Raw genomic sequence first — 15,719 nt, 5'->3', positions numbered from 1 at the left:
GCTGTCTGCCTGTTTTTAAGGTGGAGGCAAAATGTAGAAGGACGAGGAATATTTTTCCAAATCCAATTTTCTGTGTTCATTTTTATCCCATCTAGAGTATAAAAGTGACATTTTCTCTTCCAGAAACCAGGTGGGATCCGACTTAGTATTTAGGGTTGAGGCAGTTAGGAGATATGTCACTGTTCCCTAAGGGCTTTGTGGGCTGACTCCACCATACTTGCAGACCTGACTGCCACAGAGCCACGGGACTCAAGCTTGATCTTGAATTTGGATACTCTGCCAGTACTTGGCTTTAGACCCAAGCTACAGAAGCCCAGAGAAATCAGCACATAGAAAAGCTGGGCATATATTCCCCTAAATCTGGCATGCAAGAGCAATGTCCCCAAGCCAGCCAGCCCTTAAGCCTTTGAATAGTACAACCGCATTGCTCTAGCGTCCAAAATCCAGCATTTACACTCGGGTTTGTAGCTTTTACCTCATGATAAAAAACAAAAAACGCTAATGCTATTAAAAATCTCTTATTTTCACTAGAGGCTGACTACAAAGATGGAATGTTTGTGCTGGGACAAAGTCATCTTAATCCACATACTCAGGGCTTAACTGGGGTGTGGACAGGGTTGATTGTCTTATTATTCATTACCCTTCTGTACAACCATATACCACACTATTTCTTTATCTGTTGCATCAAATTCTGCTGATAAAAGTGAGGTAAACAATAGCATTTCAGTCCAATGTTGCCTTCTGTGATGCATTTTGAACCTATAGCCCTAGAGCTGGTGTACAAAATTAAATGAGATAAAGCAGTACCTTCCTGTTGTCTACAGCTCTGATTTTTATGTCTGACTTCATTAGAGGGTTAAATTGTGGCTTAAGGAACCCCAAAACAGCAACAAAAATCTGCACTGCTAATTTTGTAATTGAGGTCTAGGCAAACAAATTGCTACAGCCATAGGAAAAAAATGTTTATTCCCTTTCAGCTGAACACACAAAATGTGTTTTAGAAGAATAAATCCAATTGAAAAGCATAAATCAAGTGTTTAAAAATAGAACGAGGATAGCAGTAGTTTGCTAAGTCAATATACACAGGACAAGAGAGATGAAAAGTGTTTTATACCCCTGATGTATTAGGTGATGCCCGCTTTCACTGAACTATGCCACATTATAGGAAGATGAGCAGGGAAAAGCAAGCTGCTTACTTAAATCTACCTTACTTAAAATTGTATCTTAATGGGGTCTATTATTTACCTTCGTACTTCTCAAAGAATTCAAATCTTTTGGCATCTTTGATATCTTCATTAACCTCATTCACTCTTAGGTCTGTAAAAATGAAAGGGTAAATTGTCCTAGCTGTTCAATGCACAGTTGCCCCTCCATATCCATGGGTTCAACCAGTCATGGCTTGAAAATATCCCCAAAATATATAAATTCCAAAAAGCAAACTTTGGTTTTGCTGGTAAGGGACACAATTTCCTATGCCACTGTATTTAATGGGATGAACATCTATGGATTTTGGTATCCACAGGGAGTCCTGGAACCAAACCCCAGTGAATGTCAAGGGCCCATTGCATTTCTGTTCACTATTGGCTTTTAGGGAGCAAACCTCATAATTCTCCAACCCTGAAGGACTAATAAAAAGCAAGAAGTAGATTTGTAAAAATCCAAGAGAGTCAGGCTTCAAGTAAAGAACAAAACTGGGAGAGATAGACTGTGGCGGGTTACAAACTGCCAATTGGGACGTCCTCAGGACGTCCCATTTTAAAAAGGGGTGTCTCTTCCAGACGCCCCTATTCCTGTTACGGACTCTGTCCGTAACAAATGGCGGCGGCCGTTCCACACGGCCACCGCCATCTTGACGTAACGGATGCTATGCGTCTGCACGTCGCACGGCGCTAATGATGTTGCGAGTGCGCCATTGGCGCCTTGCGGTGTCATGAGCGCGCCGCCAGAAGCTCCATTTTGGAGCTTCTTTTTTGCTCCGTAAGGGAGCCGTGCGGTTTGGCTGCGACGGCTCCCTCACAGAGCAAACAGCAGCGCCGGGAGACCGCCTCAAAACGGCGGTTTGTAACGCCTCTATGTTTGCTCTTTTCATTTAATAACTTAATTCTAGAGAAGCATTAATGCTGAAAGTCCAACTTTAGTTTAAAAGTAAATTTTATTTATCCCTTTTCATTAACAGATTTTCCAGTGGAGAACAGAGGAACAGCCTGATGTGCGTTGCTCCTCCCATTCACTTTGATAGGCAGGAATCCAGAAGCCTTTTTTTTGAGAGTACTGACTAGAATCATAGAATCCTAGTGTTGGAAAAGACCACAGGCCATCCAGTCCAATCCCCTGCCATGCAGGAACTCACAATCAAAGCACCCCCAACAGATGGCCATCCAGCCTCTGTTTAAAGACCTTCAAAGGAGGAGATGCCAGCATACTCCAAGGGAGTGTGTTCCACTGTCGAACAGCCCTTACTGTCAGGGTGTTCCTCATGTTGAGGTGAAATCTCTTTTCCTGTAGCTTGCATCCATTGTTTTGGGTCCTATTAGGCAAAGCAGCAGAAAACTAGCTTGCTCCATCCTCAATTTGACACCCCTTCAAATACTTAAACAAGGCTATAATATCACCTCTTAACCTTCTCTTCTCCAGGCTAAACATCCCCAGCTCCCTAAGTCATTCCTCATAGGGCATGCTTTCCAGACCCTTCACCATTTTAGTTGCCCTCCTTTGGACACGCTCCAGTTTCTCAACATCCTTTTTGAATTCTAATGCCCAAGAGTGGACACAGTATTCCAGGTGAGGCCTGACCAAGGCAGAATAGACTGGCACTATTACTTCCCTTGATCTAGACACTATACTTCTATTGACGCAGCCAAGAATCGCATTGGCCTTTTTAGTTGCCACATCACACTCATGTTCAGCTTGTGGTCTACTAGGACTCCTGGATCGCTTTCACATGTAGTCTTGTTAAGCCAGGTGTCCCCCATCCTATATCTATGCACTTCATTTTTTCTGCCTAAGTGCAGTACCTTGCATTTCTCCATGTTGAAATTCATTTTGTTAGTTTTGGGCCAGCTTTCTAATCTATTAAGGTCATTTTGAATTTTGATCCTTTCCTCTGGAATATACTCCTAATTTGGTGTCATCTGCAAATTTGATAAGCATGCCCTCTATTCTATCTCCTTGATGATGTATACTGTTCAATCCAGCTATTTGTTATGGTTTTAATGGTTTGTAAGATAATTGGTTTTAGATGCTGTATAGTTTTTAATTGCTATGGGTGGTTGGTTTGCACATTGTTGGGGATATATGTTGTTTATAATTGTTTTTTGTTGCAGTTTTCTTTGTTGGAAACCGCTATGATCTATATAGGAATAGCGGTATATAAATAAAAAATTATTATTATTATTATTATTATTATTATTATTATTATTTGTTGCATAGCACTGGACCCAGGACAGAACCCTGTGGCACTGCACTAGTCACTTCTTTCCAGGATGAAGAGGAGCCATTGCTGAGCATCCTTTGGGTTCAGTCAGTCAACCAATTACAAATCCACCTAACAGTTGTATTGTCTCACCCACATTTTACTATCTTGTTTGCAAGAATATCATGGGGAACCTTGGCAAAAGCCTTACTGAAATCAAGATATGCTATGTTTACCACATTCCCTTCATCTACCAAGCTGGTAATTTTATATATAAAAAAGAGAGATCAGATTAGTCTAGCATGACTGTTTTTGAGAAAACCATGCTGACTTTTAGTGATTGTGGTTTCCCCTTCTAAATGTTCACAGACTCTGTTTAATAAGCTGTTCTAGAAGCTTTCCTGGTATTGATGTCAGACTAACTGGATAACAGTTCTTGGGATCTTCTTCCCCCCCCCTTTTTTTTTGAAGATGGGGACAACGTTTGCCCTCCTCCAGTCTGCTGGGATGGCTCCTGTTTTCCAGGAATTCTGAAAGATTATTGCCAATGGCTCTGAGATTACATTTGCCAGTTCTTTTAATACCCTTGGATGTAGTTCATCTGGTTCTGGAGACTTAAATTCATTTAAATTAACCAGATGTTCCTGTACCATCTCTTTACTGATTCTGTGTTGTGCTTCCCCTGTTGTGTCCTCTGCTCCATTTTCCTCAAGTTGAGCACCCTTTTCCTTTTTTGAGAAGACTGAAAAAAAGAAAGTGTTGAGTAGTTCTGCCTTTTCTGTGTCCCCTGTTAGCATTTGGTAGAAATTGCAGAGTCATGTAAACCACCTTTCACATTCATTAGACACTGCAAGCTGGATACCATTACCTTGGCCAAGGGCACCTTTGGACAGAGAGTGCTTCAGTAAATAGTGAAACCATGATGAGTCACAAGCGCCACCCACTCACCTCAGAAAGGGAGCTATATTATATCCCATGTCAAGATATTCCTTCTCCACTGGGAAGAACCATTTGTTAATCTGTGAGATGGTCATTTTCAGTGGAGAATGGATGAACTGGGGGTCATGGCTAGCCTTCAATCATTTTTTCTTTCAAGTAACTAGCTAAACAGGGAGGGGAAGCAATTTTCATGGTATTGCAGCCTGGTTCATCCCTAGTTTTTGTTTCACCCTTTTTTCTTCACATCTCTCTCAAAATATTTCTTTTGACAATATCACAGGGGGCTTATATTCTGAACAAATAAGATGTGAAATACAATGCCCCAAAGGGGCAGGGTCACACCGCCCCCGAAAAAGCAGGGTGGGTGCCATGGCAACTGTATGCCGCGGCCCCACACTTTTTTTTCTGACCCAAAAAAGTAGTGGCAAAATGCCACTTCTTTTTGCACTGGAAAAAAGGTGGCTTTTTTATCGCCACCACAGCTTTGTGGTGCTCCGGCAGAGTATGACATATTCGGTAAATGTTACACCACCGGAGTGCCATAAAGCTGCCCGTTGTGTGGTTGTGTGGCCAGCATGATGCTGGCCTGGGAGTAGTGTCAGAGTGTGCGCTGTCTAAACACCATGCTCACACACCGCCCCCAAGCTGCCACAAAGGGGCAGCCTGCTTCACCCCTAAATCTATCTAGGAGCATTGGAAGCTGACACATCAATTGGGTCAGTAAGGGAGGATGCTCTTCCTAGTGGGCACTCTCAAAAAAGGCTTCTGCATTCCTTACTATCAGAGTAAACAGGAGGCACAACCCACAACAGAATGTTTCTCCCTTCTCTACTGGAAATGACCATCTCACAGGCAAGACAAACAATTTCCAACTTAACTGATTTTTAATTGATTAGTTCATAACATTGTTCTACACAGAAGTCGTTTTCTAGGTCAGACTGGGATGGGAATGATGTACCTGTCTTGCAGCTATTGGACTGCAAAACCTAACCAGGATTGCTAATGGTGAAGAATGCTGGGAGAAGCAATCTAATGACATGTTAACAGCTATATGATTTTTGGGTTTGCTTTAGAATAATAGCTTACTTTAATGAAGAACAGATTTCTCTACTGGTGCTTCATTTTGGTGATCTTTATTCAAGGTTTCAAATGTAAATTACGACATTCTACACACACTACCAGAGCTAGCCTGATATTCACTGTTGCAGTTTGCAAAGGCACAATATTTGGTTGAGAAAGAAAAAAAAAACCCTTCCCTTTATAAGTAGATTGGTACAAACGTTCTTAACAACGAACAAGCAAAGTTGAAAAGTTTTGGAGTGGCCATAATCATTCATACAGTACAAGGTGTAGATAACTATATAATGAGTTTACTTGGAAGAGGAGTTGGTTTTGGTGATTGACTTAATTCTGGTTCCACTGAAAACTCTTTAGTAAAACTTTCTGATGAGGAAGATTCCGTTGTCATAAAATTCTCTTCAGTGGAAACTGACTCTTCTGCAATGAGAAACAATACTTAAATTTCTACTTATAAAAAGTGTCCCACAAAACAGAAATGACATATAACAGCAGAGCTTGAGCAACAAAGGATATAATAGGGGTCCTTTTGCACACCTGCTTCTCTGTGGAATTTGCTCTTTTGGACCCTATCTACATGTCTCAAATAGGTGCTTTTGTTGGATGTCACATTTTTCTGAGCACTCACTGTGCAATGTATTGTATCTGCAAAAATGTCTTTTGCTTAAACAGTATATTCATTGCAAATGTGATTACTGTGTAGTAGTATGTAAGCGCACAAGATGCTTTTACAGTACAAAGTATTCAGTTAAAAATGGAAGGCAACTAATCTCCTAGCTTTGCTGGAAGGAAAAAACACACTTGAAATCATTTATTTCCTCAAAACTTTTTGTAAGGATGCAAGAATCCATAAATCTGAGTGGTTTCAAGACCTCTCCAGATAAGCAATTGTTCATTCACTACTAGATTCAGGTGTTTCCTCCTGTAGGAAGTACTTCTTGAGGAGGTGGGATAGGCCTTTCCCAACACTATAGTGCAATACACTAGTGTTGGTGGGGAAGGCCAGTCTTTCCATGACAAACAAGGTGATTGCAACTGGCGAATACTGTTTGGTATGGGGCCATGCCTTTGTCACACAGGCTTGCTACATTACTGTCCATGAGTGAGTGATCCACTTTTGTGCAGCAAGATAGAATGAAACATCTCCCTTCCCTCCTTGATCTTGATGAAGAAAGAAGCTGATTTTGCTGAAAGAAAGCAGTCTAGCACTTTCCCCTCTTCACTAGTGTGTGCTATAGGAAAAGTCTTCCCCCCTTTTATATTGTGCTGGAAAGGGCAAAGAAAAAACAACAAGAGAACTGTGCATGACTTCCAAATGTCTCCAAGCCCAATGCAAGGTCATTTCTCTCCCAGCTTATCACACATCATATGCAATTGGAGATTGGTTTTCTGGGAGCTGCAAACATGGGTGGAACTTGCAGGCCAGACATCCTACTGCACAAGCATACATTTCCTAGCACAAGAGGGCTTCCCCTTCCTGTCATTGCACTCCTGCACCCTGCTTTTAGGGCTTCCCAAACATATGTGGAGGCTGCAGTGGGAAGTGTAGTCCGGTTTAGAAAGACTTGCCATATGGTAAACAATAGATACAAACAGAGTTGGCAGCGTTATTTTGCAGGTGCACTGTTTAAGATATTAATTAATATTAATATTAATCCTGCATTTTTACAGAGCTTTTAAACAATGTACTTTTTGCTGCTGTTGAAACTTAGTAAAAAGACCCCACCTCACATCATTTTAGACATTAGAAATTCTACAATACACCACTCTGCTTTTTCCTACTCCTTTGTCCATCTCTCTCCCATCCATTTCTAAAGAGATTATCACATGAAGCTTCTACAGTGCAGCAATCACATTTCTGAAGCACATGGTAACACAAACTGATATTAAAATAATCTCTATTGCACCTCCTTTCAATACCAGTATGGTGCTGCACATTCCTTCTGCACTGTACTGCTTCCGCTGCCTCCTTGTTCTTGTCAGACTTAGAGCATACAAATTCGTCTGGTGGCAGGGGCAGAGACTGGGTGGTGGTAGAGGGAGATGAGAGAACATACGGTGGGGGGGAAGAAATCAGGTGGTTGATGACAGTAAAAATAAAAATAGAAAGGCGTGGCTTAGCTTGCTTGGGAAGAGTAAGGAGGAAGAGAGAGGGTAAGAGGAGGAGAATCCTGCCTTCTCATGCCATGTGACTGTTATCTCTTCTATTTCTGAAACAGAAGAGATTAGCACATGAGGAGGACTGGGCACCTGTGCTATTGGGAGTTATTGTCACGCTTTCCCCATCAGTGGCAAGGTGTGTTTCAGAACTGAGTGAAGGATACACTAGCAATGAGATGAAAGACAATATCATGCAGTAAAATACTACCCAATAATGCTACTACCTTGCTCTAGTCCTGCAATAGAAGCCTTGTATGATATTGTCCTAAGATGTTCCCATGTACTATTTCTGTATAAAAAACTGTATTAAAAAGCAAAACATATTTCTGGTAAATTAAATGAAATCACATTAATTTGAAGGTTTTCACAGCCGATGTCCATAGTTTCCTGAGTGTTTTTCAGGCTATATGGCCATGTTCTGGAAGAGTTTTTCCTAAAGTTTCATCTGCATCTGTGGCTGGCACCTTCAGAGAGTGGTGATATGGAAGTGTGTGGGGTATATATACTTGTGTGATCCTTGGTTGGGAGGAAGAGATTTACATGTTCATCTCTGTGTTAGTTCATTGCTGAATGACAAGGCCTCAGAGTGGGAGGATACGTGTGTCTATTTCATTAGCAACCCACTGTCTGCAGGGAAACTTCCTGACCCTGGGTGGTGTCCATTTGCATGTTTTGAGTCTTAATTTTGGTGTTCTTCAAGAAACAGTACTAAAAAAAGCCCACAAAATGAGTCTAATATGTGGACTGAGAAGATCTGACCATGTTTTTGAATCATCTGAACAACATACACCCAAACATCCAATTACAAAGGAAAAAGAAAAGGAAGAAACATTACCATTTTGGGGTGTCCTGGTCATCCACAAACTGAATCAACAGTTGGCACACATAGTATACAGAAAACCTACATGGACAGATGCCTACACAAGAACTCCAACCATCACCCAGGACCACTGATAGACAGTGCAAAAAGGATCTGTGAACTCCTCTTCCCGGAAGATTAATTGAAGCACCTAAACTGGGCTCTACAGCCTAATGGTTGCTCCAGCTCAGACATCAAAAGAGCTGTCAGACCCAGAAAAGAAAAACCTAGGAGTGAAGACAAACAACCACCCAAAGGGAAGGTATTTTTACAATACATCAAAGCAGTCATGGGCAGAATAGGAAAACTGATGAGGAAACACAACCTTGAAATGATCTACAGACCAACCGAGAAAATCGCAGCATTTAAACCAAATCAAAGAACACAAGAGACACTGCAGACTAAGCCAGTCAGAAAAACCGGCAGTAGGAGAATGTGTCATAAACCACCCTGGGCATAAAATGATGTTTGTTAACATTGAAATATCAGCAATTACAAGGCCAGAATGCATAGGGAGGCCTGGACAGCTTCAACAGGAAAGAAGAAACACTGAAGGTAAACAAGGTTTGGCTATCAGTCCTGAAGAACACAAAAATTAGGACTCAATACATGCAAAAAACCCCACCCAGGGTCAGGGGGTTTCGCCGCAGAAACCAATTGCTAATTAAACAGACACACAGGCAAAACATCAGGAATAAACCCTTCCAGAACACGGCCATATAGCTCAGAAAACCCACAGAAAACTAAATTAAATCACATTTAGGAGAACTTTTTTTTCATATAACAATAAATCCTCAGATCCATGAATGAACTATTCTAGAATTCTGCCTGGCTCAGTGCTAGGGAATCGTGGGAATTGTAGTGTTTTGTGGCACCAGAGTGCTCTGACAGAGAAGGTGAAATCTACACTTCATAGAATTCCCTGGCATTGAGCCAGGGCAGCTCAAGTGGTCTCAAACTGGATTATTTCTGCATTATGATAAACTGGAAGAAAAACTTAAAATGTCATTATGTTTTTAGCCTTAATTAAAAATGCAGGTGTCTGGATATGAAGGATATATAACATCCCCTTTGTACTAGCAACAAAGATCTAGTACAAATATTGTCATATAGTCATGCACACACATTTTTTGCTAGCCCCCTGGACCATGCAGAATCACTGAAGCATGCTGTGGTTAGCCTGGCCAGCAAGGGGTGTGGGGTTTATCTGCATCATACTTCTCTTGACCACCTCTTAAACTCAGGTTTAACATCTCCAGAAAGATCCAGTTCTGTAACCCTCCACTGACTTATTTCTTCTCCTAAAATGATTTTTAACATCCATGCCTGATGAAGGAGCCTGTGAGCTTCAAAACCTTGCATAAAATATTTTGTGTATTTTCGTTGGTCTAATAAAGATATCACCACAATGTGGGTTTTTTGTTTTGTTTTGTTTTTATTTTGCTCTATATATTGCCCTGAATATTTTATTGACTTCTGGACATCAACAGCACTGGTAGCTAATATATTACACACAGCTTTCTAAAACAATAAATGTTACTATGGTTACCATATTGATATAAACTGCACTCTTAAAGCCAGTTAACAGATTACCTGAATGTTTTTTTAACTCCTGCAGTATACGGTCCATTAATGAAGACTCAATATTATCATTAGGGCTGCCTGTTTGAAAAAAAAAAGTAGATATAACGTTAAATCAGCCTTCATTACCAGACTGGGAAAGTTCAGGAAGAATGCAAATCAATGATTACACACAGGAGCTGCCTGGAGGTTGCGCTGGGGCTGCCTAAGGCAGCCCTTTACTCGCCCAAATAGGAGCGGATCTTTTCCACTCCTATTGGGGCTAGCGGTGGAGTGCGCCTTTGGGACCATGGTGTGTTTGCTGTGTTCCTGAGGCAAAGTCAGCTCAGTTTCCATTACAGCAGTCTTGCTACTAAACTTATAAGGACAGTTGGGTATACTCTCCACCAGCTGCTGCTTTTGGGCAAGTGGAAGATTACAGTGTAACATCCATTTATGGCTACATAGATAAATGAGATTAACAGCACAGTCTCAAGCAGGTTACCCTTAAGTATATTATTATTATTATTATTATTATTATTATCCTTTATTTATGAATTTTACACAGCGCTGTACATACAATCTTTTTAATTAGACGGTTCCCTGCCCTCGGGCTTACAATCTAAAAAGACATGACACAGAAGGAGAAGGGAGTGGTGGAGGGAAAGGGTAAGAGGTCTAGCAGTTCCTCTCTACCTCCGAGGCCTGGGCCAAGGCAGATGGACTGGACTTATTTACTGAACTTATTTCCTAATAATCCTAATAATCATGTATAATAATTTCCTAATAATCATGCTTAGTGCCTAAAAGTTGTACCACATTACTATATAAACTAGCAATTCCCACTATAAAGTAAATTATTTTGGCTCTCATCTGACACAGTTGGCTAGGCTGTGCATGTCCTCTGTGGACAGAGACAACCTGGAAGCAGCAGTGATGTGTCGAAACCTTTTGTCCCAAGATATGTATGTACTCCTGGATGGGACATATCTTGAGCCTATTGTGGCCAGGACAACTGGCCGAGGATTTATACTATGCACAGGAGCAAAACACAAATGAGGATCCAGAAACATACATGGCTAGGAAAATGTTGCTTGCAAGAATAGCTCTCCCCTCCAAGGCTATGGATAAAGAGCTCATGGGTGAAATATATAGAGGACTTCATCCCAAGAGCAAGGAGTCTCTGGGATTCCAAATCAAGGAGTCAGATCTATTTGCGGGTTGGGAAACCTTTTCCCTGCACCTAAGGCAGCTCTCTTCAAAATTTCATCTGATGTTGGCACAGAGACAAGAAAAGGCCCTAGCCCAGAAGAAGAAACCTAGGGAAATTTCCCTTAAAAAACGCTTTTTAGGTCCATCTAAAAGCCCCACTCAGCCTTCTCTCATTCCCCAAAGAGAGATGGAAACACCAGAAGGCCTGCCTCACCATAGCAAGCAGAAATTGCCAGAGACCCCCAAGGGACTCCATTCCAAGACCCCCTATACTACTAGCTGCTCTGCAAACCTCAGGAAAGCAAGCCCCCCTTGCCCAAAGCAAAAGAAAAATATCTCACTTTCTTTTGGAAACACCTCTGCTACTGTTCGGACTACAGTCTGCAAACAGAGAGATCAGAACCATACCCCATATGAGCACTTTGAGGCCAAGAGAGTCAAAACCCCAGAAAACAGGGTATGGACTCAACCAAAAAACCCCAAGCTTTGGAAACCTTTCCAGCCAGACATGCCAGAGAAAGGGAACCTCAGAGGTCATCTTTCCCATCCCCGTGGATCAGATTGGAGTGGCACTGGGAGATGTGTTTCCTGGAAGAGACAAAAGCCCAGCTCCCTGGAAAAAACAGTAGAAATGGGTGACACAGTCTCAGCTTTAACCCAGCTCCTTGACCAAGAGGTGAGCTACACTATTTCAGCCTCAGCTCCCAGAACAAAGACCCCAGAAGGTACTTCTTGGAAAGGAATCATAGAAACTGCTCTTTGAGAAACACAAAACCCTGCAGGCATTTTAAGCATTGCAGAGAACATTTGTAAGTGTTGGGATCTTAGAAGACAGGGAGTTTTCCTTCCCCTCAATAAGTCCAGTTTATTCAGTAGTCTGTGTTTTTTGTATTTCTGCATTTTACTTTGTGCCCATGAGGCACGTGGATAAGATCATTCATTTTGTGGAATAAAATCAGTACTTAGAGCGTGCTTGGAAAACTATGTCTCCTTCTTCTAGTGGTAAGTTCTGCCTGCCCTTTGTCTCCTTAATGTGTTTGATTTGCCCAGGCTTGGCTGGAGAATTGCAACAGCTAAAGGCCAGAATGGGTGTTGTAGATCCTATTAATTGTTGCTTGTATTTGTTAATTTGCTTGTTTGTTTGGCTGTTTGTGATTTGTGAATCTCAAGACAGATTCCTTCTTTTGGTCCAAAGGTCTTTGCTGTATTGGTTTTTTTTTCTGATAGGGACTAATTCCTGTTCTCGAGTGTCTTTTCCTTTCTGTTAAGCCTCATTTTGGTCAGCACAGTCTGTAAAAACTGTCTTGGCTAAAGTGGGAAAAAAGTTTGTCTAGGTTGCTTTGTGTTCTCATGCTAAAGGACTACATATCCCATCTACCTTAAGTGTGGTACATGTTTAGAAACAGACTCTAGTCCTGTTGCACCTAGAAATTGTTTGCTTGTCTGTCCGTTAGTGTGTTTAGATTTGTATTACACTTTTGAAATACATATGTCTGAATTTCTTGTACTCTTCCTCCATTTGTGTTGTTTTTTGCATCCTTCTTTCATACATTGTTTCCTAGAGAGAGAGAGCTTCTCTCACCAGCACAGTCTATCTGTCCCTCTTACTCTTCATTTGGGTAAGATACAGAGGGATCCTTCTTCTCCTCTGCCTTGTCTTTTTGTTTTTGAGTTTAATCCTGTACTCCGTAAGTCTGCTTGCAGAAAAGGATTTGCAAAAACAGATTTCCCCATCTTTGCTAAAATTGGTATCCTACCTTCTTTACTAAAGTCTGCTATTGCCATTCTTCTATGTTCTTCCCTATGGACAGCCCTCTCTGTTTAAAGTTCAAAAAGGGGGGAGAGATTCTTTTTCTCTCTCCTACCCACTATTTTCCTATGTTCTAACAATTTTCCTTGTTCTCTTCTGTGAGAGGGTAAGGCTATACAGCCTCACTATTGCCCTTTGTCTCGTCTAAGGTGTTGCTTCCTCTGCTTCTGTCTTTTTATACTCTTCACATGCTCAGCAAACTATGCAAGTTCAGTTTGTTCACAATACCCTCTGTCTTTTCTGAGTTCTCCAGTCCTCAAAGTAAAAGGCACATGCCTTACTTTTTCCTTTCAATCTCAGATATGGTACACCTTCTCAGTTCAAATGGTGCAAATATCCCAAATTTCTTTCTTGAATTTTGCCTATGCCCAGAAGTTAGAGGGACATAAAACGACCCTCATTCTCCTTTTTGACTGACCCCAATAGCCTTCTTCTACAAACAAAGGAAAGGGGGAATGTGCCCCCCCAACCAAAACAATAAGGTTGTGAACCGGGCCATATCTATTATATTATTATTTGCCTGGAATCATTTAACTGCACTGTTTGATTATTTATTTCCAACACAGAAACATTTCTCTTCATTCTCCCTGCTGCTGTGACCCTTGGTGTGATATTGACAGTTGCCAGAGCCAGCGTGGAAAGGACCAGCAACTCCCAATCACTCGGGGAAGAGGGTGTGCAGCAGTGTCAACCCCAATAGGCACAGTATGGACATCAGCTAAGTATCTTAAACCTGCTTATGGCATCAAGGCCTTCAGAACCTAATACTTCAATCCAATCAACAATTTCACATGATGTTAAATGATGAACAACATGAACTTAGAAATACCATTCTGGACAATGGAGCAGCCATAGACTATTTACTTCTGCTAAGTGAAGAAATCAAAAATATGTGCTGTATTAGTCCATAATTTTATGTTAACTATTGTACTTGGTTTATTATGTTTGACCAGTGAAGCCCTTTCAGCCCACTGGTATCAAAGGAGAGATCAAAATGTTTGGGGAAAGAGATTTCATTTACGTATGTCCATATTTTGTTGCCACCTGGATAGCTTTTTACTTGTAACAGTCAAACTATCTGCCAGTTTATCTGATGGTACACAGTGCTGTCTGAGTAGGCTTGTTCCTGTTCTCCAACACCCTTCTACCTTGGATGTTTCCAGGGTTCAAGGAGCAGTAACACTCACCTCTGACTATGACTCTACAATACACCTCTATAGCCCAACTGAATACTTTTGCTGTGTGAAGACATCAAAATATGTGTTGTTTTAAATTGTCAGATAACTCTTGTTCCATTAATAATTTGATTGAAGAACTACATGATTTACCTGACTCAGGTCCACCAGAACATTGGATATTCTGGATTATGAAGCTGATCGATTTACTGTTTGCCAGATTTTCATTGGCTGAAACAGAATGTTGTATATGGAATTGTCTTTCTAAGTATTATGATCTTATTTCGCTGTCTCCTACAATGTATTCCTTCCTTGTATCAAATATTGCATGGGTGGTTTAATCCATCATTCTCATATGGCGCTACCAGGCCTGGGATTATGAAATTAATTGGCCTTGAAAAAATAGAAAAAGGGGAAATGTAGGGAATTCTTCCTGTACGTGCGGAGAGATTCTTCCTACGTGGTGAAAGACCTTGCTGTGCACCCATGAAAACATGTGGAGCCCTCCGTCTATCAGATCAAAAGGAAGAATCTCCTGCTAGTTAGACATAAAGGTTAAATCTTACTCTTCCCCTCAGGAAACTATAAAGTTAACTATTACTAAGTACACAAACCCAAAGGTCAGGCACAGATGGTTAACCAGCCATGCTATGATTAATCAATTATCCTGCATTGATTACTTGTTTGTCTCTGTCTATAAAAGGAATGGATTTGCCTAGTTGGTTGTCAATTAAATTGGCCAAGTGTTGGTTCAGTTGTTCAGAGTCAATTAAACCGTTCATACCAAATGGCAGCAGGCTCTGTCTGATTTCTCTACAGTGCTGCTGTGTGTTGAACTATGGGGTGAATATGTGGAACGGCATGTAAGTTTCATAGCTCTAGGTCATTCCCTTCTTGGTCAGCCTGCGAACCTTTCAATACTCACTTGTAGTATGGTATCCTTTGTATATCTTAAATTGTTGATGTAAACAAATAGGGTGATAAGATGCAGCCTTGCCTGACCTGCTTGCCAACTGGAAACTATTCCATTTTTCTCTATTCTCTCCTAGTAGTAGGCTCTTGTCCTGAGTATAGGTTATGCATCAGGACAATCAAATATTGTGGCTCACCCATATCCTAATGAACAATCTAGTTTTTCATGCTCTGTACAGTCAAATACTTTGCTATAATCAATAAAGCATTTCAATTTTCTTTTGAAATTATTTGGTGCACTCCACTATCTAACAACAATATGATCCCTAGTGCCTCTTTTTTTCCTGAACCCTCTTACATCTGGCATGTCTCACTCCATATATGGTAAATCTTTCTTGTAGAATCTGAGCATCACTTTGCTTGCCTGGAAAATTAATGCAATGGGCCTGTCTGGTGTTCCCTTTCTTGGAGAATGTATATGGAGCATTTCCAATCTGAGGTTCATTCAGCGTCCCCCCCCCCCCCCCCCGGCTGCCATATTTGTTGAGATTTTAGTTAGAACTAGAGTAGAGTCTGTATCTATAGACTGAAACAGTTCTACTG

At 41.1% G+C, this 15,719-nt stretch overlaps 1 protein-coding gene across 6 annotated transcripts in view; it reads right to left on the bottom strand.

Annotated features, from left to right (window-relative positions):
• LOC149319210 (uncharacterized) overlaps positions 1-15,719 on the bottom strand; it is a 43,742-nt gene that overhangs the window by 3,637 nt on the left and 24,386 nt on the right. For 5 of the 6 annotated variants that reach the window (XM_089511281.1, XM_089511283.1, XM_089511284.1 and 2 more), the window contains 3 exons: positions 10,041-10,109; positions 5,726-5,848; positions 1,246-1,317 (listed from right to left, as the gene is read on the bottom strand). In XM_089511281.1, the coding sequence (XP_089367407.1) occupies positions 1,246-1,317; positions 5,726-5,848; positions 10,041-10,109 (264 nt within the window). The remainder of the gene's footprint in view (positions 1-1,245; positions 1,318-5,725; positions 5,849-10,040; positions 10,110-15,719) is intronic. The other variant, XM_089511282.1, reaches the window with a different exon arrangement.

This window comes from Sceloporus occidentalis, unplaced genomic scaffold (assembly GCF_023333645.1).
Source record: "Sceloporus occidentalis isolate IW3139 unplaced genomic scaffold, rSceOcc1.0.p SCAF_2, whole genome shotgun sequence".
Taxonomy (NCBI): Eukaryota; Metazoa; Chordata; class Lepidosauria; order Squamata; family Phrynosomatidae; genus Sceloporus; species Sceloporus occidentalis.
Note: the sequence above shows the minus strand (reverse complement) of the source record. Positions and strands in the feature narration are given on the sequence as shown.